Source organism: Tamandua tetradactyla, chromosome 9 (assembly GCF_023851605.1).
Source record: "Tamandua tetradactyla isolate mTamTet1 chromosome 9, mTamTet1.pri, whole genome shotgun sequence".
NCBI classification, from domain to species: Eukaryota; Metazoa; Chordata; class Mammalia; order Pilosa; family Myrmecophagidae; genus Tamandua; species Tamandua tetradactyla.
In genome coordinates, this window is record NC_135335.1 from 31,939,661 (window position 1) to 31,966,871 (window position 27,211).

A 27,211-nucleotide genomic window follows, 5' to 3' on the forward strand; every position below is an offset into this window, starting at 1 on the left:
GGAGCAAGCCCTCTACCTGGTGGTGGGGAGGCCATAAAAGGGGAAGGTGGAGCCACCGAGCCAAGTCTGCAGAAGTAGGAGTCATTCAATAAATACATGCAAATTTATTTATAGGGATAAGATAGTTTCTTTGAGGATACAGAAATTCAAGAGGAGTTGAAAACATTTTATTCATTTCATTTCTGATGTTCTTTCCCCAGCAGGCAGGGCAGCAAGTTCTAGGAGAAGCTAAAATCATCTCTTAAAAAAAAAAAGTCTCCTAGTAATTTGGGGAGGGGGTAAGAAAAGACAATCTTAAAAAAAATCCTCAATGATTCCTAATTGTTTTTTGAATACAGAGGTCAGGGTAGGGGTTTCCACTGAGTTCAAAGAGGAAGGCATGACTTCTGTGTAGTGTTGGGGGGAATGGATAGGAGTCGGGCTCACACAGGCTGGCCCACTAGCCCACAGATGCCAAGATGATGTCTACTGGCAGCTCCTCCACACTTCTGGCTGTCACCTGCATTGTCACTGTGTCCAAAAGAAGCAGCCGGGAGCGCACCAAGATATCATGTCCACCCCGGAACACACCTAGAAGGGAAGAGAGAAGTGCAGATGTATAAGGCAGAAAGGGGCTTGGAGACTAGGCTGAAGGCGGCATTTGCAACAACAAAATCAAGGCAGCTTTGTTGTGCGAAACAGGTAGTGGGCCTGGAACCAGGAGAGCCAGGCTGACATCTCTGAGTGAGGCCTTGGGTGAGTAAATTTACCTCTCTGAGTTTCAGTATCCTCAACTACAGAGTTGAGGGAATAATAATACGCATCCTAGTTCAGGTTTCTGTCAAGGCTCCAATGAATTAATGGACATATAAAGCTTGGGCCTGATGTCACAGAAGGGCTTACACACAGTGGCTGAATCTAAGAGCACAGATGAAGGGGACAGCCCCACTCAGGGAACCACATAGCAGGTGGCTGCAAACCCCAGGGGACTGGTTGCTTCAGTGTGGTCAGAAGCTGATGGCTTGGGGGATGCCAGGTGGCAGGAGGGCTCTGAAGCATTTCATCTCTCAACCCTGTTTATAAACAGTCAAAAAAAAACCCAAACCAAAAAACTCCACCTCCTTTTGCTAATTGTTTTAGGCATGATAATTTTATCGGCCCTTTTTCTTCCTTAAACAAAAGGTTGTTACATCTTAGAGAAGCTTACAAACACAGAACCTTTTATAGTTTTAATACCTTGGATTTACTCTAAAAATAATCTGAGGGTAGATGGGAGTAGAGATGTTGTTGAGGCTGGAACTTAAGCACAAGGGGTTCACTCTATAATTTTGTGTATGTTTGAAAATTTCCATGGTAAAACACTTTAAAAAATCCCACTTCTATTTGAAAACAAATGACCAACCCCAAAGAAAAAATTGGACAAAGGACCTGAAAACAATTCAAAGAAAAAAAACAACAACACAAATGGCTCTTCAGCATTTGAGAAGATGCTTCACTCAAAATATAAGCAATGCATTCCTAATATAATTTATATGGACAGTTTAACTGAACACCATAAGTACATGGAACCTTGAATAGGGCATGAGATTTTGTAGGTTTGTCCAGAGTGATGCCCCGAAAAATCCCAGAGTGATGTGAACAGTGAATAAAGAAGTATTTGCAAAGTCCCCTTGGGGGAATGGCAAGAAAGGGAAAATTCAGCTTCCCCATCTGGAGAATTTTTGCAAGCCGTGGGGACAACCAAATCAATAGGCCGAGCCCTCAATCTTGGGGTTTGTTCATATGAAACTTACACCCGCAAAGGATAGACTAAGCCTACTTAAAATTAGGCCTAAGAGTCACCCCCAGACAACTTCTTTTGTTGCTCAGATGTGGCCTATCTCTCTCTCTCAGCCGACACAGCAAGCTCACCGCACTCCCCCCTCTCTACATGGGACATGACTCCCAGGGGTATAAACCTCCCTGGCAACATGGGACAGAAATCCTACAACGAGCTGGGACTCAGCACCAGGGGATTAAGAAAATCTTCTCGACTGAAAGGGGGAAGAGAGAAATGAGACAAAATATAGAGTCAGTGGCTGAGAGATTCCAAACAGAGTCAAGAGGTTATCCTGGAGGTTATTCTTATGTATTTTATACATATTCCCTTTTTAGTTTAAGGTGTATTAGAGAGGCTAGAGGGAAGTGCCTGAAACTGTAGAGCTGTGTTCCAGTAGCCATGTTTCTTGAAGATGAATGTATAATGATATAGCTTTCGCAATGTGACTATGTGATTGTGAAAACCTTGTGTCCTTTTATCTATGATATTGACAGATGAGTAAAAAATATGGATTAAAAATAAATTTTTATAAAAATAAATAAATAAATAATAGGGAGAGCAAATGTTAAAATAACTGAGTAGACTGAAATATTAGTAAACAATGAAAGGGAGTGGCAAGGGGTATACAAAAAAAAATAGGGGAACAAAGGTTAAAATCTATTTAAGTAGATGGAAATACTAGTGGTCAATGAAAGGGAGGGGTAAGGGGTAAGCTATGTGTAAGTTTTTTCTTTTCATTTCTTTTTCTGGAGTGATGCAAATGTTCTAAAAAATGATCATGGTGATGAATATATTACTATGTGATAAATATATTGTAAGCCACTGATTGTACACCATACATGGAATGTTTGTATGTTAAGAATATTCATGTTCGTATGTTGTTTTGGTTTGATAATACAAAATAAATTTAAAATATATATATAAGCAATGCAAATTAAAACTACTCTCAGATACATTTTCTACCCAGACTAGCAAAGATCACAAAGTCTGAACAGAGAGTGTGTGTGTGGCGGTAAGGCATACAATTCCTATGGAAGGCAATTTGGAAATCACTTTGTGAGTGGGTAATGCCATTTTTAGGAAGTGAACCTACAGAAATCCTCAGTGCCTATATGTAAAATAGAGTATGCGTGTTTTGAGTGTGCACTTGTGTGTGTGTGGACATGTTTCTGTGTGGTCATTTAGTGTAGCACTGTTTGTAATGGCAAAAGATTGGCAACAACCTCCATGCTCAGCAGTAGGGGACTGGGTTCCATAAAATTTGGTACATCTATACAATGGAAGACTGGGCAGCTATAAAAAAGAATGGGCAAGTCCTATGTATCAACAGGGAAGATCCCCAAGATGCCCTTTTCCACACGAAAAGCAAAGTGCAGAACAATATATTTGTACACAAACATCTGAATGAAAAAAATAATAATAAAGGGAAATGTATATGTGTTCGCTTTTATATCCATAAAACAACAGGAAGGGATACACTGACATTTTTGTAACAGTAACATTGATTGCCTGCTGGAAAGGAAACTGGATGGCTATGGCAACTGTCGGGAGGAAGACATTCCACCACAGACTATTTTATACTTTTTGAACTCTGTGAATTTTGACTCCCCTTGCTCCCCGTGAGCGTCCTCAGTCCAGGATCCAGTGGCATCCAGGCTGTGAGCGACCCAGGCCCTTTCCCAGTGGAAGTGCTGCTTACCGGCCAGGAGTAACGTGTGAGTGTTCTTGTTATCTGGCACTTTGTCTGATCTCTCACAAGGATGCATCCCCAGGAACTTCACAATATTGCCTACAGCCTCTGTAAGAACAAATCCCAGTGTCGTTATGCCACTATCTGTTGTTCCCTTTGTGCCACCACCATCCCACCCCCCCCCCCCCAACCTGGCTCGAGGAGCTTTTAATGAAGTGTCATTTGCAGTATATGCTCTAGACATGGCCTGAATCCTTGGGTATCAGTGGGGCAGGGGGAAGTTGCACCCTAGCAGTAGCCAAGGGTCTTGAAAGGCACGAAGGCCAGAAATGGCATCCCCAGGACTTTACCTTCAAGTGTCTTGATAGTAGACAAGGTGAAAGTTTCCTCCTTCTCAAACTCATCTCCTACCTCATCCCAGGCTGCTTCAAAGTTCAGCTTCATGACCTTTTGTATGTGATCAGCTACAGTGACTTCCAAGTCTTCCAGCTGGGGAGGTGGAGTGGCAGCTTGGAACATATCCCCAGGGGAGGCACCCAGCTCCATCCACCCCTGGGCCTCTGCTCTGAACTCATCCACTCCTCCCTTCCTACAACACATGCAGCCAGTGCTGGCTCTGCACTGAGGACTCTGCCAGGCTTGGGGACACAGAGCAACTTAACTGGCTACCTGTCCTCAAGGTACTCATAGCCCACTGGTGTCCCTGCTGTGAAAAATGCCATGCCACCAAGTATCAACATAATAAAATTCCACTCATCCTAGGATTGTCAGCTGTGTGATCATGTTTCTTCTGAGAAGTTAGCCTGGGGTCAGTGCCTCGAGGATCTAGTACCCAGGGAACTGAAGGAACACTCTTATCAAAGTCTACCTCTGAGGACTTGTCACTCCTAGGGGCCTGTGAGCTCCTCAAAAGCAGCAGCCATTCCTGATTCAAGAGATCCTCCCTCCTCCCTTTACTGAGTTCCTTGGGCCTCATACATACAGCTGCACCGTTCTGGAACCTGATTCTTTACACCTCCGGACCTTGGACTGAATCTCCATAAAGATCCTCCAGGCATGCACCCAACGGATCTTCACAGATTCATATACGTAAAACTCAGCTCCCTCAGTAGAAGGCAGGTCTCAGAACCTGCTCTTGCAAGGGGCACCCTTGGTCCTAGGGCAGTTCCTACACTTGGGGTCATTTCTGGCTCAGGTGAGGGCCATCCTCAACTGTGGCTGTAGGATGACATGATGGTGAACAACAGTTGTGTTCTACAGTGAGTGTCCTCTAGCAGCTGAGAGGCTCTAACAATGTTTCCAGGCTGTGTACTGAGCCACTACCCCAGGGTCAAACGCCCAAACAATCTTATACTCTATTCCATCCAAGTACAGACAAGTAGAGTTGGAAGGGCTATTCCAGTGCATAAAAGTACTGCCCAGCAGAGGCAAAGGAATCCCATCTATCTAGAAGGCAATTTGAAAATATGAACCAAAAGACTTAAGATCATGCTGATATCTCCTGACCCAATTATTCTCCTTAGGAATCTAACCTAAGTAAATAATTCAAAATGCAGATAAAAATGTATACCCAAAGGGAGGATGTTTAATGGAATAGTAGCACTGGTTGCCTGGTGGAAGGGAAACTGGATGGCTGGTAGCAAGGCTGGGAGGACACTCCATTGCAGATCTTTTTATACTTTTTTGAATATAAATTCTGTAAATTTTTAAAAAGTTAATATTTAGAAACCCAAATGTCCAACGTAAGAGAACAGAATAGTCAAGTGGGTTATGATAAATCTATCCAATGGAATAGTCTGAAGCAATTAAAAATTTGTGTTTGTGAAGTATTTGTAATGATACAACAAAATACGTCCACTATAATGTTAGGTGAAAAAAAAGCAAGATTTATAATGTAAAGGATGACCTCAATTATACACCTTTCCTTAAAAACTAACTTCCAAATATTATGGTCACTTTCCTGTTTGCACTTTGTTTTTCTATTTCCCAAGTTTTCTTTTTCTTTTTTACAAATGAGCATGCATTTTTATGAGTAAAAAAATAAAATAAAAACTGAAAGCCCTGTAATGCCAAAAAAAAAAAGCAAGAGAAGGAATCAAGCCTGGCTGTCAGCCCCTGGAGGGAGCTGTTCTGCAGTGTCAGCCACCAACTTGAGCCTCCTGATGTGAGTTTCTTACCACGTATTCATCCTCATAGCCTTCATCGTCGGTCTCCCCAGTGGTGGGGTCGCAGTCCTTGACAGTGAACTTCATCATGCAGCTGAAGGTGCAGGCCACTGTGGGGAAGGCAGGCTGGGAGTCAGAATGTCCCCAGCCACTGTGGGATGAACTCCTCCCAAGGGCAGATGGAAGGTGGCAGAAGGACCACAGTCTGCTCTCTAGGCCTCTGCTGGACAACTCGTAGCAGCAACACGCCACTCCCACCCCACAAACCCGCACAGAGCGCACCACCCTGTAGCACAGCAAAGTTAAGTCAGGGGTGCAAGGAGTTCCCTCAAGGGGAAGGAATAGAAAAGAAAGCAGAGATGGTGTGGGATGGCTATGTCTACAGAAGAGTTCCAGGCTCACCAGCCCAGGTCTGGCAGGAGTACACTCGGGATGTTTCAACATTTGTGCTTGTGTCTTCGGGAAACAACTGGGTATAATGAGAGTACTGGCCTGAGAACCAGACAGACCTGGCTTCTGCCAGCCAAGAATTTAGAAGAACCATTTAGCCCGAGTCTCAGTCTCCTCATCTATGAAAACTTGTAGGTTTGCTATCAATATTACATGAGATAATATGAAAAGTGCCATTCTTCTTCTCAGGACTAAAATCAAGTTGCTGAAATTTTCCAGCCCATTCTGATCCCATGGACTCCCAGGAGGCCAGCGTGGTTCTGGAGGGGAACTCACCAGCTGCGGGGTCTTCCTTGGGCAGCGCCACCAGCGTATAGCAGGTCCCAGGCTGGTTGTAGGGCAGGCTCCGGGCAGGCACATAGCAGAGGACCTCGTAGGACTCAGTGGGCTCCATGTGCACTGTGACATTCTCCAAGGTCTGGTCGTTGAGTGTGTTAGTGCAGTCAAACTGGGCCGGGCGGGAGAGGAAGAGCTTAGACATTGTCCTAGGTCCAAGCTGGACCACAGCAGAAGAGCCAGAAGGGCCCATGTCTCACCCCCTGGACCAAGGTGACTCCCCTTCCAGCCTCCTCAAGCTCCCTGGAGCAAGAGGGGCAAAAGACGTACTGCTTGGTGACAGATCCTGTCATCCAATAGGGCTCCCAACCACCTCAGTGACCCTGCAGAACCTGGGGCCACTCTGAGACCTCAGCCCTCCCTGCTCACCTGAAACACCATGTGGTCAGTGAAGGTGTGCTTGGTGCAGCGGATGACATACTCTGTCTCCGACTCGGTGAGGGCCACAGGCTCAGGTGAGGACTTGAAGAGTGGGCCTAGCCCACGGAACTCTGGCACCGCTGCCAACTGTTCTGAAACCCACAGGCCACACATTCACTCATTCCTTGATTCCAAGACCAATTTGTGAAGATTTCTCATAAATTCTCAAGACCCATCCCATGGTCTTCCACCTTACTGGGATGGATGGATATGGGCACACAACAGGTTACTCGCTCTGTCCTGAGCACATCGGTACATTTTCTCAGCTCCCTTTGTTCCAGTTGGTCCACTCACCAGGATTACCTTTCCTCTTCCCCACAAAAGACCTCAGAAGCAACAAACCGACCGGGAGACCCCAATGTCCTATACCTAATCCCATTTGAAGATTCCCTCAACTTTAGAGGTTCAGCAAGGATTCTTAAAAGAAGATGGAAAAAGGGGTGGGGAGATGGGGGGGGTCAGAGTTAATGTTTAATGGGTACAGAGTTCCCATAAAGTTTTGGTGATGAATGGAGGTGATGGTACACAACAAATGAATGTAATTGATGCCAATGAATTATATACTTGAAAATGGTTAAACAGGAAACTGCATGTTTGTATATATGTTACACCACAATAAAAAAACAGCTGAAAAAATAAAAAAGAAGGTGGAGGTTATGAAAAGACTGGGAAGATGAGATCATTGCTATTACTGCTATAAAATCGGGCAAGAGAACAAACTGGCCTTATACATTTGTCAGTTAAGACCAATGACCAGTGAAGAGGTGTTTCAGAAGCAGGGTTTTGTAGCAAACCTGAGAATGGTCTGCAGGCATCAGGTAAGGCCTATTCCTGCACCTTATTACCAAGGTCCAGCACTAGACTCCAGGCCCATGAGGCCCCACCGTGGCCTGGCCTGGTACTCCCTGTGGGCTGTAGGGAATAACCCACGCTAAGAAGGCACGTGGCAGATGTCTGCACGTGGTGTCAGTCCACGGTGGCCACAGCTGTGGCTCCTTTCCACAGTCTACAGTGCAATTCTGCAAATTATGGTCCACGGACCGCCTGCAGCACAATCACTTGGAGGGGGTTGTTAAAAATTCTGATTCCTGTACTCATCCCAAACTTGCTGTACCAGAACCTCTGGGATTGGAGCCTGGGAATCTGCAACTCTAACAAGTTTCTTCAGATGATCCTGATGTATACCGATATTTGAAGACACTGCTCTAAGACTATCAACTTGTCTTGTCCATTCAACTGAACTCCAGAAGGGCAGGAAGAGTGGCCTGAGGCCTGGACCCTAATACAGGCCCTGGACTTAGGAGGCATTCAATTCCTGGTTCAGGTATATATAGAGAAAGCAAGCTTGTTATTATTTTACTTTTCTCCTCAACAAAGAGGCAGCCTGCATCACTGCTGCAGACCTCTGCAGCCTGACGGACTGTATTTAATAAGTGTGGCAGGCAGCAAAAGCCTAGAAAGAGCCAGTTTGGGTGTTAGGAGGGTCATCTGAGTCACCATGACCTTGAGTCATCACAGTTTTCCTAAGGGAATTAATCTCACTGGGCATTAGGTTTTTGGTCCTGCCACAAACTATCAGGGGAATTCTGTGAGAAGACAACAGTTCATGCCTCAGCATTTCAGACTCTTCATTTGTAAAACAGATACAATGATCTTGCTCACAGGGTTGTTATGATAAATGAGGCAATAAGTGTCAAGATCTAACAAAGTTCCTAGAACTATGTGTTCAATAAATGTTAGGGTTCAGAAGATTTATTTAAAAGGAGAATTCATACCTTTTAAGAGTCATAGAAGGAATGTACCTTGGAAACTGTGATAGCGAGAATAACAGACTCCTCCCTCCCCTAAAATGTCCACATCCCAATCCCTGGAATCTGAGAATATGTTACTTTATGTGGCAAAAGGGACTCTGCAAATGTGATTGAGGATCTCAAGATGGGGAGATTACCCTGGATTATCCAGGTGAGCCCAATGTGATCACAAGGGTCCCTCTAAGAGAAAGGCAGGAGGGTCAGAGTCAGACAGAGAATGGAAGGTGCTGTACCTGCATGAGCCAGGAATGCAGGCAGCCCCTAGAGACTACCCATTTCAACACGGTGAGACCCATTTTGGACTCCTGACCTCACAATTATAAGATAATATATTTGTCTTGTTTTAAGCCACTAAATTTCTAACGATTTCTTATGGCAGCAACAGGAAACTAACATAGAAGGAAAGGTTTGGGGTGAGCAATCTCAGGTCACTCAGGATCCTCTGAATTTTAAAAATATTATATCAATAGAAGATAGGATTTTGGAAGGGAATGGAAAAAGGGAGGATTCAATATCTAATTCAACAATGATCACCTGCAATAAAGAAGGGAGAAAATGTGCTAAGTGCTGTGATACAGAAAATAAATGACAAAGCATGAAGAACCATGAAGAACTACTTAAGAGAAGACAGAAGAGGTGGGTGGAAGTGATGAGTTCAAGAGATGGTTGCGGGGGAGGGTTTCAAGAAAGGAGAGGGTCTGAGCTAGTCTATGAAGGTAGGAATTCAGCAGATAGGATGAGGATAAAATGGAGTGGAAATTAGACACAATCTTCCCCTTAAAAAACACAAGCCCAGAGAACAGATGGGTACATAAGCAAAATACATGGACTAAACACATATGGAATATAAGAAAAAGTACCAGTTTCTCTGGACCCCAGCTGTGCTAAATCAGATGTTCTGAACTGGCCTGGGAAGGGACCAGAGCCCTCAGAAATGAAACCGAATGGCAAAGCTGTGAGGCAGTTTGATCTGAATCTGAATCCCATCCCCTCAACTCTGGCTGTGCAACCTCAGGCAAGTCACTTCACCTCTCTGAACCTCCAACTCCTCAGATGCCAAATGGACTTAATAACCTCCACCTCTTAACTCTAAGGGTCAAATATGGTATGTCTAAAGAACTCTCCAGGTTCCAGTACTTGGGAGAGGCATGAGAAATGATAGCTCATCCTCTTCTTCATTCTTGAGGGGAGCAACTAGCCCAAAGCTGAGGAGACTGAGCCCAGCTCCTCCCAAGGACCCCACCCAGCGCAGTTACTTACCCTGGAAGATCTCCTGTCGCGTAGCTGCCACCTTCTCAGGCTGCTTGACTGCTGTGATGGGGGTGCTTTCTGTAGGAGTAAATACCAGCAGTGATCGACTACTCCAGTCATGGCACAGCACGGTGGTGACCACAGTGCTGTTACTTTGGACTGGAATTTCAACTCTCCTGAGAGAGTGTGAAGCAGAAAACACATGAGAAAGAGAACAAGTGTCTGTGTGTATATATGTCTCCATCTCCTGAAGCCAGAGACAGAAAGGCTTGAGCCCTCCTCCCAGCATGGTCCCAGCCATCCTGGTCAGCTAAGTGGCTTCACAGCCACTGCAAATCCTCCAGTGGAGGCCTGGCCCCCAATAGGGGTGCAACATGCTTACCTGTTCTCTGCTCTGCAATGGGCGTGGTGGCCAGGGGGACAGACTTGAGGTCAAAAGGTTTCTCTGAGGGTTCTAGAGTATACTGCTGCAAAGCCCTTTCCAGACCAGGGATGGAGACAGTCAGACCTAGAGGCCGGTGTGAGAGAGGTCACTCTGCCTGGATGACGTGACAGAGCACTTGCCAGGAATCACTCCCTCCTCCCCTGGGGAAGATTGAGGCTGTGGGGTCCCACATTGCAGACTGTATGACCCTAAGTAAGTCACTTAACCTGCCAGGTTCCATTGACTCATCTACATTCTCCTCCATAGGATTGGTGTGGGGAGTAAACACACATACACACATGTGAATATATATATATATATATATATATATATATGCAAGAGTATCTTATAAAATGTGAAGTATCGTGAAGAAAGAAGTTTTTATTAATGACCAGTGTTTCAATCCAGTGGGCTGTTTCCACCCAAATACCTATGGCTCACACGGCCCTGGGTCTCCTGAGGCTACACTGATGCTGTTGAGTCATCACTGACATCCCGCCAGGAGTGTTGTGTCTTTTATTTCCCCTGCCTGGGGAGGGTGTACCTGCTCGGGAGCTATGAGGGGTGCACAGCCCTAGGAAGGGGCGAGGGCACGGATGGCCAGGGGAAGGCTCACCGTTCAGGATGTAGCCCGCGTTGAGGGCCTTCTGCTTCTGCTCCAGGACATTGAGATAGAAGGTGGCTCGGTCCCTCACCTCATTGTCATCATCCATCACACACCTGCAGGGGGACATAAGGTGCCGCTGAATGAGGCCTGGGATGGGGGCAAAGGGTCCTACAGGGCCTCATCCAAGCATGGTAAGGGGAAGCAGGTCCCTTAAAGTTCTAAAAACTCAGTGCTCAGATATGGTGTACAAGCAACTCTTGAATGAGGGCATCAAAACACACAGAGGGAACCAAAAGACTAACTGGGAGATAATGGCCACGTTCACTCCTCCTGGATCCTCTCCCGAAAACCCACCAAGTGAGTGTGGCAATCTCCTGTACCAACAATATATGTCCCAAAGAAGTCAGTATCACCCAGCATTTCCACTCCTAGATATATATCCTAGGAGTGGTATATACCCAGGTTTATTCCCAGGAGAAATGAAAACTTATGACCACACAAAAACTTGTACATAAATATTCATGGCAGCAGAAACAACCAAATGTCCATTAACTGAGAAATGGACAAACAAAATGTGGAACAGCCACACAGTGGAATATCATTCAGTTATAGAGGGAAAGGAGTACATGATCCTGGAAACATCGTATGAAGTGAAAGAAGCCAGAAACATAAAAGGCCACCCATTCTATGATTCCATTTTTATGAATGTCCAGAAAAGTAGGTTAGTGGTTGCCAGGGGCTGTAGGGGAGTGGGGAATGACAGCCAATGGCTATAGGGTTTCATCATGGGTTGATGAAAATACTCTTAACTTTGATTGCAGTGATGGTTGCTCAGCTCTCAATATACTACTGCTCTCAATACAGTATATAATTCATGATAGGTGAATTATATCTTAATAAAGCTGCTTAAAAAAACAAAAAGACTCCCAAATTAACAGTCACCGCTGGGTGGTAGGATTTTGCATGACATTTGGTTTCATGCTTTTCTATGTTTCCTTTTTTTTAATTTTTCCTACAATCAATAGCTATATAATTCTTTCCCTCCTTTCCAGCTGAAAAAAGAAGGAGGAAAAGCCCTGGGCCTGAGGGAACTGTCACCCAATAGGGCCCTGAAGCCTTGACTCACCTCTTCAGCAACACCAAGATGCTGGGTAACATTTCTTCATTCTGGGCTCCAAACTTGGCCAGAGCACTCACAGCACCTGTGTTTATGAAGCAAATAGGATCTGCCTAATGTACTCTGGCAATACACCATTCAGGTACTTCTGGTGCTCAGGCTGGGTCTCTAGGTCAAAGGGCCTCAAAGCCAAGTAGTCTCGGGCCGGGAGGCCCAAACCTGTCATCAGCACAAGGAACCATCCTGGGTGGATCCTGGTTTTACCCCCGGGCCTCAGTGTCCTCATCCATATGGTAGGGAAGAAGCCCAACAACATCAGAGGTTTTTGTAGGTTCCAGGTTTCAGAATCTGCTAGGATGAGGCCAAAGAAGCTGGCTACAACTGCATGCTTCTCAGCTGCTGTATCCAGATGGCCTCAATTCAGTTTCTCATAAACGAGAAAATGACCTATTACTTAGTGAATATAGACTGTTGAAAGAAGACAATCTGTCTAGTGGACGCATGAGAAGAGAACAGAATATTCAAAATAAAATCTAAACTATGATGGTTATACATAAAATTTTACACTTTTTTTTTGGTGCATGGTCTAGGAATCGATCCCAGGTCTCTCACGTGTAAGGCGAGAATTCTACCACTGAACCAAATTTTACACTTTTAAGAGCATGAATTTAAATTACATCAGTAGGTAGTGAAACTTAAAAAAATAAACAAATAAATCAGTAAAACAAAATGAAGGGGTTGCAAACTACACACATCAATGAGGTCTAGACCTTTACCATGATGTTATAAAAACCTGAGCTTGTGAGGCAAGAACTCATAGAGCAGGCGGGTGCCCACTGTGCACAGGTCCCCCTGCCAGGACCAGCCACTCCCAGGCAAGGTACACGCCTATGTCCAGGCCCGCCTCAGACTCACCTGCCCGGACCTCCTCGTGCTCCAGGACCACTCGGTTGTAGATGAAGCGGATATACTTGGAAGGGTTGTTGGTCTTCGGTCCCTCCTGGCCCAGGAGGTGCAGGATGCGGGTGGCCAGCACGGTAAACTCGCAGTCTTCGATGAACTCACACAGGTGTGACAGCCCTGTCTCCTTGCTCTCCGAGTTCTCCTCGATGATGCTGATGATGCAGTCCACGATGGCACGCTTATACTCAAAGCCACCCTGCAGCGGGGGTGGGGGTGGAGGACCTGAGTGCAGAGGCGGCTCCCTCCAGGAAGGAGCCGAGGCCCAGAGCCCACCCAGAGCCAGGGACTGTGGTCTGAACACAGAACCTCGAGGCAGAAGACCTGGCTCCTTGTCCCAGCTTGGCCACAGACTCATGATGCAACTTTGAGGAAGTCGTTTAATGCCTCTATCATCTTTTTGGGTAAAGCAAAGGGCTTAGACTGAATGTTTGTTCACTGGGGCGTTTCTGGTTCCAACAGTAGATGACAGAAATGTTTTGGATGCTACTTTCCTTCCCAACTTTGAGAAAAGACAAAAGGCGGAATGGGGCAGTTGAGTCCTAGTTACAGACTTTAAAGACACAGGTGCCAGATATGTAACCTAATTAAATGAAGCAGGCTGGATGGGAACCATAGGGCAATGGACAGTGCTGTCCTCTTGAAAGAAGGAAGATCCTACTCAGTGTAATGTTGGAATGTTGGCAAATTGTACAAGCTTTTCCAAGAGAAAGTGGAAACCTGCTGTGGTGGTAGTGGGGAGTGGTTTTTTAATATGAAATTTCTTGATTTTTAAATGCTGGCAATAATTCCAAAATTTTAAAACTTTGTACAATTCAAATAAAACTTGTCTGTGGACTGGATTTGGCTCCACTTGTCTGCGGGTCCAATTTGGTTTCCAGATCATGGCTTCTGTTTTATGGCATTATCTGAGCCATGGGCACTCTCAGAATAAGGACGATAAGGACTCTTAGTGTGCTCATCTCACAAGCTAGTCTGAAGAATAAATAAGACATTACTTGTATGGCATGTGAACCACATCTCAATAAAGTGGTTTTCAAAAAAACATCCCATGTGCAGGTACACTGTAAACTTTGCCAACACTATGCTTGATATTGGACCTATGGCCAGCCAGCTAGCCTGATGGGCCCCAAGAGGCTTGGAGGAACTGCACTAAGACTCTGGGCAGGAGAATGACTAGTCCTTCTGTAGGAACGGCAGCCCACTTTTAGAGGACAAGGCCTCAGTGCCTGAGTGCTGAGGTCTTAACAGGTGAGGTATTTCCCTGGGAAGTCTGGGGTAAAGAATGGGCTTAGGAGTCAGGCTGACAGATACTTACTGGTCAGGTGACCCAGGCAGGCCACTCATCTCTTTAAGTCTCAGCCTGCTGATATTTAAAGGAGGAAAGGAGAGGCCACCGACAAGGTATGCTGTTATGAGACCCACAGGATTAAGTACACCAGGCCACTTACTGAAGGTTCAATGCACCTCAGTGCTCTTCTCCCTTCTCACATTCTTGGGAAACCCAAAGACCCCCCACAAGACTCTGGCTCCTCTATGGCCGTGGTTGAAGGGCCAGGCTGGGGCTGGAGGGAAAGAGGAACTGAATATCTGGGTACCAAATCTACTCCATGAACATCTGGCTTCTGCTCCTTTGAGCTAAACTGGTTTTGTTGAGACATCCAAGAAAGATTACCTAAGTATACTGTAAATTCATGTCAGGAATAAAAACACGCATGAATCACGATATTAGCATCAGTTTCATAAGAAACCGCCTTTGGGCACCTGGAAGGCCCCGATTACTTCTGCACTGGATCACACCGGTAGAGAACATATGCTTTCCCATCTCCTGCACAAGCACAACCTCAGGGCAGCTGTGGTGCCTTTAAAACCAGATTGATGAGTCATTAGAGTTATTACAGTTATTAATAGCAAAAGATGTTTGAAAGACCTATGGCTCTGGGAAATTTACCCAGTAATAGGCTGGTCTGGTTAGAAAAGAGGCTCTTGGCTCTGAGCTGAGCAGTCACTCACTGCTGTCAGGAGAACTCGTATGCCCCCGGGGGCCCTGCTCTTACCTCTTCCCGCAGCATGGTGAACAGGAAGTTCATTAGGACGGCGTGTTTGCGAGGATATTTCTGACACAGGGCACTGATGGCCTGGACAACAACCACCTGAGTCGGACAGACATGTGTAAGCAGCTATCTCCCTGCTGCCAGGACAGACATATTCTGATATATTCAATTCATTTAAGTGTCAACAAGGCCCTTCCCTAGGTGAGGCCAGGCCCTGGAGGCAGCCCAAAGGACAAGGTGGCAAAAGGAAGCCCACCAGGGGCCATATGTCCTGGAGCTCATCCAAGGCAGGGTTCCCTGCACAGCAGTCCCAATGCCCCAAAAGTCAGACTCTGGGCCCCTGGCCTTCGCCTTCCAGGCCACAGTGATCCTGGAAACCTTTTATTTTCTTTAGTAAACTACTATGGTCTGAAAGGATCTTGGCAAATTGTTACTGTTTATCTCGCTTCCCTAGTAAGCTCCATGGGAGTAGCTACCTGTCTTGCTCACTGCTATCTCCCTCACTCCCAAGACTATGTCCAGTTGGTGACCAGTGCACACAAAGTGCTTAAGGAGCTAACAAAGGAATCCCTGCCTGCACTGAAAGTGGCTGGTTTCACGGTGCCAAGGAAAGTAGAGATGAAGGTACAGAGGCCACCGTTCAGATGGGAAATGCAGCTCCCATCTCCACGGAGTCTCACTTCTGATCAGCCCTTGGGTCATCCTACATGAGGGCTAGTGGCCATAGCGGGCGGGTAGGTGTTCTGGAGGATTCTGCCAGGTACCTTGAATTCATCAGAGATCTCTGACATAAAGGAGGAGATCTGCTTCATGAGGCGGTCGATGCTGCTCTCACTGCCCGTCTTGAGGAGGGTGGTGATGGCAAGTGTGGCGATGCTGCGATTGGAATCTGTTACCAGGTTCTCCAGGTCCAGGTTACAGGCTGTCACTGCAGATGGATGCTTCATGGCGACCTGTTTGGGAAGGTAAGCGAGACAAAGAGGGCAGGACCAGAACCAGCCCCAATCAGGATGGTGGGATGAGACTCCTCAAGGTTCCAACCCCCTAAAAAAAACTTTGAATAACCAGTAAGAACTAGTAGAAACATCTTTCTCAAAGCACCAGAAAACAGTGAAAGGACTGCAGTGACAGGGTGAGAATTATAAAAAATAAAAGGCAAGCTGAAAATGGTATTATTTTGTGGTATCTGGGACAGTCCCTCCCGCACCCCTCATGGACCCAGTGTGGAGCCAGCCCGCACTCCCAGTGCAGATCCCTGGTTCTGGTTTCGGAGGGAGCAGAGGAACCCTCATGCTCATACTGCACATCCATCTGGCCCAATCTGTCTGGTGGTGGCCTGGGGAACTCATTATCTCAGAATGTGCCCTGTGTGTAGAAGGCAGCTCAGAGAGCTCTCCTACAGAACACTGTAGTCAAGTTGTGCTGGACCTGGGGTGAGGGACTGCTGGCTGCAGGGAATAAAGTGCAGTGCCCAGGACTATGAGGAACTGTTCTCTAAGGTAATAGGGACATCTGTATCCATGTCAGTGGAGGAATTCCTAGTGACATGACCAATGTAAGAATCATGCAGAAGCCCCTATGCTTTGGCCTCGAACTATTCTCTAAACTCATTGTATGGGTAAGCTGGTAGGGAGAGCACTAGCACAAGGCAATCTGTAAAGACTGGGAAAGGTGTTTTCTTTTTTCCTCTTTGCTTTTTTTTTAAATTAGCTCTAAGCATTCAAAGAAAGCTCTTTCATAACATTAGCTGCATATGAGCTTAAGAAACAGATCCCTGAGAGTCTTAATTCCAGCAGGAACACATTAAAATATCGAACTTTCCAGGTTTCAACAAAAGATCACAAAACATATAGAGAAACAGGAAGTAACAGTCCAGTCAAAGAGAAGTTTAAAGCATTAGAAACCATCGATAAGGAGGATCAGACCACAGACATTTTGAGCAAAGACGTAAAAAAAATCCTAAATATGCTGAAAGAGCTAGAGGAAAATACACATTAAGAACTTAAGGAAATCAGGAAAATGATAGATGAACACAAAGAGATTACCAATAAGGAGATGGAAATTATGAAAATGAACCAAACAGAACTGAAGACCACAGTAAAAGAAATTTAAAATTCCCTAGAGGAATGAAGTCACGAGGCACACAAGAATAGGAATGAACCTTGAGGACATTGTGTTGAATAAAGGACAAATATTATATGGTCTCACTAATATGAACTAACTATAATGAGCAAATGCTGGGAGTTAAAGTTGAGAATATAGGTTATCTGGTTAGAGAGAGGGCAGAGATTGGGCAATCAATGGCTAAGGAGTACAGAATGTTCTATAAGGTTGATTGTAAAAGTTCGGAAATGGATAGCACAATACTGTATGTTGGCAGCACAATACTTTAAGTGTAATTGACAAAACTGAGTGTGAGCATGACTGAAAGAGGCCAGAGTTGTGTATGTCACCAAAAGGAAGGCTAGAGGATAAAAACTGGGACTGTATAACTTAGTAAAATCCAGAGTGGACAATGATGGTGGTAACTGTACAAATATAAGCAATTTATTACATGAACTAAAACAAATGAACATCACTATTACATAATGTTAAAAAAATAGGATGTTATATGGGAAAAATACAATTAGTATAAACTATGCTCCACAGTTAACAGTAACAATGTAATACTCTTTCATTAACTGTTACAAAGGCACCACACCAAAGCTAAATGTCAATTATAGAGACATATAAGGAGTATAGGACTCTCTTCCTTCAGAAGAAATGAGAATGTTCTCATATTGACTGTAGTGGTATCGGTATAACTATGTGATTATACCAAGAGCCATGGATTGTATGCTTAATATCATGGTTAGGTTCATATGCCAATTTGGTCAGGTGGTAGTACCCATTTGTTTGGGCAAGTGCTGGTTTATCTGTTGCTATGAGGACATTTCATAGAATTAAATCATGATCACATCAGCTGAATCCACAGCTGATTCCACTGGTAATCAGAAGACACAGGGGAGTGTCTTTTGCAATGAGTGATGCTTAATCTAATCACTGAAAGGCTTTTAAGGAGGATTCAGAAGAGACAGTTTCTTTTCCTGCTTTGGCCGGCGAGCCTCTCCTGTGGACTCCATCCAGACCCTCAATCGTAGTCATCAGCTTTACAGCCTGCCCTACAGATTTTGGATTCAATGTTCCCACAGTTATGTGAGATACTTTTATAAATTTTATATCTACAGATATTTCCTGCTGATTCTGTTTCTCTAGAGAACCCTAACTAATATACTTAGGATGCCCTCTGATGTGTGAATATAACTATTAAAAGAAAAATTCCCTACGGGGGTTCAAGAGTGATTGGAGCTGGCAGAAGAAAGAATCAGTGAACTTGAAAATAAGGTAATTAAAAGTCTTGCAGTCAGAGGAGCAGCGAGAGGTAAGAATGAAGAAAGGTGAAAAGAACCTGAGGTACCTGTGGGACACCATCAAATATACCAATATACACATTGTGGGAGTTCCAGAGGAGAAGAAAGAGTGAACAGGGCAGACAGAATATTCATCACCAGTAGACTGCCCTGCAAGAAATGCTAAAGAGAGTTCTGTAGCTTGAAAAGAAAGGACACTAAGACAATTGACTGAAGCCATATGAAGAAATAAAAGTCTCTGGTAAAGATAATGACATGGAGAAATAAGTACTATTGTATTTTTCATTTTTAACTTCACTTTTTTTTTTAACTTCCCACAAGACCTAAAAGGCAACTAAATAAAATACAATGATAAATCAATGGTTTTGAACTCATAATGTATAAATATGTAATTTGTGACAGGAACTAAATAAAGATGGTAGGAAGGAGGGGTAGAGGAACACAGTTTATGTAAGCTAATTAAGTTGATATCAAAGCAAATGAGATTGTTACTGATTTAGGATGTTAAATTTAAGCCCCATTGTAAATACAGAGAAAATACTAGAGATTATGCAAACTCAGAGACAGAAAGTAGAGTATAGGCTACCAGGGGTGGTAAATGTAAAATGAGAACAGAGTTTCTATTTGGGATGAAGGGAAAGTTCTAGTAATGGATGTTGGTGAGGGTACTGTAACATTGTGGGTGTGATTAATCCCACTGAATGGTATTCTCGGGAGGGGTTAGATGGGAAGATTTATGTTGTATGTATGTTTCCATAATTAAAAAAAAAAGGAAACAGATGACGGCAATCAAATGCAATACTTGATCCTGGAAGGGATTTAAGTATGGAGGAGAAAAGGCTCAAAAGGACTTTACTGAGACATATGAAAAAACTGGAATAGAGAATAGAAGCTTTAAATCTACATTAAATTTCTTGAATGTGATATCTGCACTTAAGGTGGTTTCATTAATCAGAAATGTATATAGAAGTATTATGTGTTCAAGGAGTATGATGTGTGCAACCTGTTCTCAAATGTTCAGTAGATAGATGAATAGATAAGGGAGCGAGGGAGGAGAGAGGGAGGGAGTGGGAAAGAGGGAGAGAGGGAGAGAGAGAAAGAAAGAAGGAAATGGCAATAGTGGCAAATGTCAAAATTGATGGATCTGGGTAGCTGGAGGAGTGGGCTTGTGTCGGAGTTCTCTATATGAGGTTTGTATTATTTTTGCAACTGTCCAATAAGTTTGAAAGTATTTCAAAGTAAAAAGTTAAAAAAAAAAAAATAAAAAGAGGGCAGGACCCCCATTCTGTCTTTTGATTGGCCTGGCCTGGCCAGGTGAGAGGTCTCTGGAAAGCACATTCCACTAAAGGAAGAAAGTAACTGTGACCAGGGCTGTGTTTTTTATAGCCAAGGTCACAGGCTGGGCACCTCCAGCTTGATCAGGCCCAGCTCCCTCTGTCTTTCCAAGAGGCTAGACCCCCATTCTCCCTAACCCTGGGATCTTACCTTATTGAGGGTGCGGACAGCAGCATAGCGGAGAGCAGCCTTGGGTGAACTGCAGAAAAGCTGGAGCACTGTGGGGAGACAAACACCCCATGCCAGGCTGACCCCCACTACTCACAGCTGGGGGCTTTGGGAAGGGATGGACTACAAGGCTGTGCAGGCTCAAACCTTCTGCTCAGCCCTTCCCGCTGCCTCTCTCCCTGGGCACTGAGCCATGATCAGAATGGCCTTACTGTGTTTATGGGAACCCGGTGGCTGTCAGTCATGGTGAACCAAGCACCTGCTTAGAGCTTGGCCTGAGCTGAGTACCTGGCAAGACTTGATCACTGATGCCTCAAGTTATGAAGCTGTTACTGCTACGATCCCCATTTTACAGATAAGGAGAGCAAAGGACTAAAGCAACCGAAGTAACTTTGCTCAGCAGCCAGTAAGGGACAGAATTGGGATGAAACTCCAGATCTTAACCACAGTGAAGAAAAATTCCATTCCACTCTCTGGCTGTATTATATATACAGAAACCAATATAACTCCCTCTAGGGAAAAGACAAAATCCTATCTTAAACCACAGGCTTATATCCTATCACTCTGTGGGAGCTATGTCAGGTAACACAACCCTCCCAGCGCCTTGGTTGTCAGGAAATTCAGAAATAAGTTTTGCACTCAATCGCAGTAGTCAACATGGCTACCATTTTCCAAAATATCCATCTTCCTTTCTTTATAACATGGTTTTTATTCTTTAAAGAATTTACTTTTTGTGTTTGTCTTAAATTAAGAAAAGCCTTATTTCGAATGCCCTGCTTTATTTAATATCTTTCGTTATTCTGAAAATATGGGCAGTAAGATACCCAAACTGGTGAATGAATTTGTTAATTCTTTTATTTTTTTCCTCCAATGAGGAGGGGAGTCCTCTCTAAACAGGGACCCTGCATAGAGGGTTAGATAAACAGGATGCCCACTCATCCCTAAAAAGTCTACAAATCCAACCCTCCTGCCATAATGTCTCTGCTTTCATTGGGCTTGGCCTGTCTAGAATGTTCTCCCCTTCTCTCTCACTTTCTGAATCTGTGTTTCACACCCCTAAGACCGTCTCTTCCTCACTGCTCAATGAACCCACTGTTCAGTACTAATCCCTTAGCACACCATCACACACTTCCTACTGGCTGAGACAGCGAGGCTTCCTACAGAGACCAGGTTCTGCACAGACAAGGCACTGAGCATTTAATGACTGGATCCAAACAACTTGGGGGGTTGTTGTATCCTCCATAATAGCAAAGAGCAAACTGTTACGTTGTGCCCACCACACTGCCAGGTCCTATTCTAAGCAATTTGTATGGTAAAGATGTTTGCTGCCGATGATAATAAAACTGTACAATAGGTACAAGTATCACTACATTTTAGAGAGAAAGGCAGGGGAGTTCCTCAAGGGCTGCCTGGCTGGTAAGTGGCAGGGCCAGCAGTCAAATCCGGTGGTCAGTTTCCCTGTCCTTGCTCTGAGTGACCCTTCTGGACTGCACTCCCGTTTATACCCAGTTCAATCACTCCTAAGAAGGCAGTGGTTTCGTAAATGACCAAGAGAAGGGCAGAAGCACCCTGAGTTCCTCCACTAAGCCTGTGATGGTTAGTTTCATGTGTCAACCTGGCCAGGTGATGGTGCCAGCTGTCTACTCAAGCAAGCACTGGCCTATGTGCTGCTGTGAGGACATTTCATGGACTTAAATCATGAGCACGTGGGTTGCATCTACAGCTGATTACATCTGCAGTTCGCTAAGGGGAGTGTCTTCTGCAATGAGTGACACAATCTAATCACCCAAATGCATTTACAGAGAATTCAGAAGAGAGAATCTCTTTCCGCTTTGGCCAGCCAGCCTCTCCTGGGGAGTTCATCAAGGACCTTCATTGGAGCTGCCAGCTCGCGGCCTGCCCTACAGACTTTGGACTCTTGCGTTGCCATGTTTGCGTGAGAAACTTTTATAAATCTCATATTTACAGATATCTCCTTTTGGTTCTGTTTCTCCAGAGAGCCCGGACTAATACAAGGCCCTCTTCCCAGACCTAGCCAGCACAGCAGACCCCAGGGCAGATCTGAATCTCACCTCTGCCACACCACTTAACCAGAGCCACAGCCTCTTTGGCAGTAAGCTGGAACTAAAACTACCCCACCCCCTAAATGTGGGGCACGGGTAGGGCCCGAGCATGGCACCTGGCACAGAGCAGGTGCTCCATAAGTCCTAAGTCCTTTTCTTAAAACTAGACTGTGACTGATTTGAGGTCCTTTTCTTTTTTCCCTCCAGTGCCTGGCCCACGGCCTCATTGCCAGCAGGCACTCAATAAATGTGCGGAGGGGTGAAGGAACACGTGGTTACCTGACACAGCGGGGGCCAACTCTTTGGCGCTGCAGCCTGGCAGGTTGACAATGGCCGAGGCGGCTTCATATACCACCATCTCATGCTTGTTGCGCAGGCAGCTCTCGATGAAGTCAAACAGTGGGCTGTCACGGCTGCAGAAGAACAGAGGGCAGCAAGAAGAAGCCAGGGGTGGCCCAGCACGATAAGACGAATGACATGTCATCTCCCAGGTGAGGGACAAGCCCTGTTACCTGCCGTCCTCCTCCTCCAGCTGCTTGCTGGCCACCCGGATCATCATGCAGTAGGCAAAGGGAGACTTGAGGCCATGCCGGGTGAACTTGCTGATCATCTTATTGACGGCCAGGCGGTCGTTCTTACGCACGTGGTACAAGAGGCCAAGGGCGTGGTACTAGAGGTCAGGTGACAGCATGTGAAGCTCTGGACTACTACCTGGGTGGCCTCGGGTGAGTCCCCAGGCTCCCTGGGCTTCAGCCTCCTAATTTCTAAGAGGGACACAGACGCAGCCACCTCATAGAGTGGCTGTGACTACTCTCTGAGATCCTCTGCACATACAGCTCCAGCACAAATGTTTAACAAGAACGTGCGTGAGTCTGTAGCTCTTGTTCTCACGGTTTCAGCAAGGGCTCTCACAGGCATCACGAATACAAAGGTGGAGTCATAACAGAATGCACAGAAATGACACAGAAGGAAGGAGGCGTAGTGTCTTTCTGCCAGAAAGAGGGAAAGGAGAAGCCAGGGCTGGGGTGCTGTCCTGTGTGGTAAGGACCTGTGACCTCTGAAACCACACAACAACCCTGAAGGTAGATATTCTTATCCCCACTGATTTGCCCAAAGACTCCTGACTGGTAATGGCAAAGCTAGGTCTGTGGGGCCAAAAAGCCAGGGTTTCCTTCTTCTGGAAATGTTACTTCCTGTCTTTTCTCTTTGCTTATCAGAGTGGCCCTTGAGAGCTAAGACCCGGCAGCTGTGGGGGCCTTCTGGGGCCTCTCTGCCTCAGAGGTATGGCAAGGGGCCACAGATGGCTTTGAAGACAACAATCAATGAAGGGGGGTGACAAGGAAGAGAAGAGGAGGGAAGAGGTGAACATCTTGGTAGCGCCCACACACTGGATGGGTTAGATGGTACATGTGTTATCTCATATAATCCTTGCAACTTTGTGAAGTAAGGCTTCATTTCCACTTTAAGACAAGGAAATGGAGATACAGAGGGATATGAGATAAGCAGCCGAGGCTATCGTGCAGGTTTGAAGCTATTATGTACCCCAGAAAAGCCATGTCCTTTTTCCTGGTCCAATTTTGTGGGGGCAGCCATGTTTCTTTTAATCCTGATTCAATATTGTTGGGTGGAAACCCTGATTGGATTGTTTCCATAGAGATGGGACACACTCAATTGTGCATACGACCTTTTCATTAGATGGAGATGTGACTTCGCCCATTCAAAATGGGTCTTGATAAGTTTACTGGAGTCCTTTGAAGGGGAAAAATTTTGGAGAAAGCTCAGAGCCAACAGGAGACCCAAGTGTTTGGAGATGCAGAAAGAAAACGCCCTCAAAGAAGCTATTTGAAACCAGAAGCCAAAGACACCAGCAGACTCCAGCCACGAGCCTCCCCAGCTGACAGAGGTGCTGTGAATCCATTGGCCTTTCTTGAGTCAAGGTATCTTTTCCTGGATGCCTTAGTTTGGATATTTTTATGCCTCAGAACTGTGAACTTTTAACTTAATAAATTCCCTTTATGAAAGCCAACCCATTTCTTATATTGTATTCCAGCAGCATTAGTAAACTAATACAGCCACTTAGGAAAAGCTGAGTAGATAAAAACCCTGCCAAAATATTTACAAGTGTTCCTAACACAGACAGCTTGGCAAAGGCCTCTCCCTACCAGGGCCACGTTTGCCACAATATCTCATACCCTTAAACAATACTTGGCTGGTTATCAAAATAGTTGAATATTCTAGCACCAGCTGGTAAGCAGCCTTTGACCTAAGTCGTCAAAAAGTAGTGCCATGGATTCTTCTTCCCAGACCTACACAAATCACCCCACCATCCAGTGACCAAAGGATGAAAGCCTGCCATAGTCAGCGCTCTTCAGTGGTGAGTGTCCACTTCAACTAGCCAGGGCCATCCTGTATGTTGAAGTATTTTAAATCTGGCCCTGCCATTCACACCTCACCTGGACCATGATGTTGTCGCTGGATGCCGCCTCCTGGGCCTCGTTCACCCAGCGCTTGACCACATCGAAGCTGCCCTTCAGCAGGTGCTGTAGGTAACAAGGCTGAGTAAGGTATGGGTGGGCAGGATGCTCTCCCACATCAGCCCTCCTGGGCTCAGACCGCAGCTCAGCCCAGCTCTGAGTCTTCCCTCAAGTATAGACCAGGGCCTTGCCATGTTATTGGCCCCCTGAGACTACAGCTCCAAACTCAACACGGCTCACCCCTTCACCCTCTATGCCATGGCAGAAGATTTCTTGCTGGATCCAAACTCTGAATAATATGTGCTCCCAAGGGATGGGTCATGGCCATTTGACCAGGGCCCTGCTGAATCAACCTAGAGTTTTCCTGGCTGTCTGCACTGAGAAGTGGAGCGAGACCCTCGGATCTGTGGTATCTGTGGCTACTGGATCCTTGTTCTTCCTTTGCTTTTCCACCTGACCCACAGGGCCCTGGCCACAGGTACACACCAGGGACGACACCAGGGCAGAGCTGGAGACACTGGGCACCTTGTCCACGATAGCCTGTTTCATGTAGCGCTCAATGGCCTGCAGCATGGTGCTCTGGGGGAACAAGATGGGGTGTGAGAGGACCCCATCAATCGTCAGCAACCCTGAGGAGGGCAGGTAACGGGGTGTGGAGCAGTGGGGGGGGGGGGGGGAGGTAATCATTTCCTTTCCCTTTCTTCTCACACACCACCCCTCCCACATATCACCCACATAGGAACTGGCCCAGGAGATGGGGCATAACCTAAAGCAGGCAAAGCATGAGACTGTGAGCCTCTACTGAGAAGCAGGGAGGCAGGGCTAGCAGAGGCTGGCATGACTCACGTCAGTGATCTGGCAGAGGGCTCGCACTGCTGGGCCCCGGTAGTTGTCTTCTTTCCCAGTCATGTCTTTTGTGAGGCTGCCGGGGGAGACGGGGTGCTCAACACACAGGGAGCCTGCCCTGCCCCGCCTCAGTTACAGGCCTGCTCCCCTGAACCCACACCCTTCTTCTACTCCTCTCTAGGTCCAAGGTTATCACGCTTGCCTGGACTACTATAAACATCTCCCAACCCATGTTCTCCTGCTATTCTTGCTTCTTCTGGCTCTGTGTACTTCAAAGGGAGGAAGAGGTTTGTGTCCAAGTTAAAGCCAGATAATTAAAAGGGAAACAGCATACCCTGCAGGCCACCATGGGGTTGGCACCAGTAACTGGAGGATGAGGCAGACAGAATGGGCAAGAGTGCCAGATGACTATGCCAACCAAAAGTCTCATACTCTGGTACACATAAGAGGAAAAATGTCCTCTGTGTCCATGGAACCCATCGGAAGAACCACCCACAGCACCAACAACTTGCCTGCTGGTGACAATGATGACATCCTCTGCGATGCAAGACATTTCCTTGATAGTCAGATAGCACATCCGACGGAGTGTGGGCTGTGAGAGATGAGAAAAGCCCTATCATCCCTGGCTCACCATGAGGGCCAGAGTTAGGAAAAAAAAAACCCTGATCTCTCAAAGGCAGCCCACAGTGCCTGGCAAAGCCAGCTTTCCTTGGTCCTCCCATCATCTTTTTTTTTTTTTTTTTAATTTATTTTGTATTATCAAACCAAAACAACATACAAACATGAACATTCTTAACATACATTCTTAGTATGATATACAATCAATGGCTCATAATATCATCACATAGCAGTATATTCATTACCATGATCATTTTTCAGAACATTTGTATCACTTCAGAAAAAGAAATAAAAAGAAAAAAAAAAAACTCACATATACCATGCCCCTTACCCCTCCCTCTAATTGACCACTAGTATTTCCATCTACTCAACAGATTTTAACCTTTATTCCTCCTATTTTTTTTTCTATTCCCACCACCTTCTTATAAGCTGCTCCCCCTCAAGAAAAACTGGGGCCAGGGTACTTACATCATTGGACTGAAAGAGCTTGGTCATAGCAAAGAAGGCTTCGGTTGCTTCAGTGGTGCCCAGATGCTCCCCCTGTGGTAAAAAAGAAAGAAGCCTTAGCCTAGGAAGGAGGGGCCAGATGGCTTTTTTTTCGTCACATCACCCCATGCCAGCTCTTTGGACCCCGCAGAGGTGCCATCAAAGGCAACACAACAGGATTGGATGCTCCGGGAGACCCAAAGCAGGACCAAAAGCTGTCAAATCACCTAAGTGTGTGATAATTCATATATCCCTCTCCCAAACCTCCCCCAGCACCATTTTTTTTTGCACTCCCAGGTTCACCCTATTACCTGGTTTATGAGGTAAAGGATCTTGGTGAGGATGTGGGCACATTTTCGAGGGTTGATGGGAGTTTCATTAAATACACGTGCCTGAGAAGAAGTGACCAAGACTATTATCTTCTATCCCTTCCACTGACAATTCTCAAGCACATTCAAGGTTCTGGCAGGTCCTAAGGTAAATCAATACACCTGTCTTGACAAGCTTATTTTCATAAAGGAAGAGGTTTTTCCCTCAATCCATCTAAAATCAACTTCTGAAATCTTCCCTAAATATTAGTTAGAGATGGGCCAACCTACTAACCAGCAAATACTTAGTAATCACTTGTTAACTCAAAGAAGAAACAACCAATATCATCAACAAAAACGTAGGCTTAATGAATTCTCTTTGAGAACAAAAGTTTTTCTGCTTTTCCAGGCACTGGTTTT

General features: G+C 45.5%; 1 protein-coding gene and 1 long non-coding RNA gene across 3 annotated transcripts in view; one reads left to right on the forward strand and one right to left on the reverse strand.

The window, feature by feature from the left end:
* LOC143646929 (uncharacterized) overlaps positions 1–12,708 on the forward strand; it is a 30,905-nt gene extending 18,197 nt beyond the window's left edge. For both annotated transcript variants that reach the window (XR_013157751.1, XR_013157752.1), the window contains exon 3: positions 12,005–12,708. This is a non-coding gene — a long non-coding RNA (uncharacterized LOC143646929). The remainder of the gene's footprint in view (positions 1–12,004) is intronic.
* The window catches only part of COPG1 (coat protein complex I subunit gamma 1), a 28,416-nt gene continuing 1,293 nt past the window's right edge, over positions 89–27,211 (reverse strand). The window contains exons 3-24 of the mRNA XM_077116364.1: positions 26,795–26,875; positions 26,466–26,537; positions 25,892–25,971; positions 25,380–25,455; positions 25,020–25,112; positions 24,513–24,599; positions 22,572–22,729; positions 22,339–22,472; positions 19,979–20,046; positions 15,848–16,036; positions 15,087–15,182; positions 12,985–13,228; positions 12,079–12,154; positions 10,962–11,065; positions 10,304–10,429; positions 9,931–9,999; positions 6,809–6,951; positions 6,380–6,551; positions 5,666–5,763; positions 3,839–3,977; positions 3,498–3,596; positions 89–570 (exon numbers count right to left, since the gene is read on the reverse strand). Coding sequence (XP_076972479.1) covers positions 440–570; positions 3,498–3,596; positions 3,839–3,977; positions 5,666–5,763; positions 6,380–6,551; positions 6,809–6,951; positions 9,931–9,999; positions 10,304–10,429; positions 10,962–11,065; positions 12,079–12,154; positions 12,985–13,228; positions 15,087–15,182; positions 15,848–16,036; positions 19,979–20,046; positions 22,339–22,472; positions 22,572–22,729; positions 24,513–24,599; positions 25,020–25,112; positions 25,380–25,455; positions 25,892–25,971; positions 26,466–26,537; positions 26,795–26,875 — 2,535 coding nt within the window. The 3' untranslated portion in view covers positions 89–439. The remainder of the gene's footprint in view (positions 571–3,497; positions 3,597–3,838; positions 3,978–5,665; positions 5,764–6,379; positions 6,552–6,808; positions 6,952–9,930; positions 10,000–10,303; positions 10,430–10,961; positions 11,066–12,078; positions 12,155–12,984; positions 13,229–15,086; positions 15,183–15,847; positions 16,037–19,978; positions 20,047–22,338; positions 22,473–22,571; positions 22,730–24,512; positions 24,600–25,019; positions 25,113–25,379; positions 25,456–25,891; positions 25,972–26,465; positions 26,538–26,794; positions 26,876–27,211) is intronic.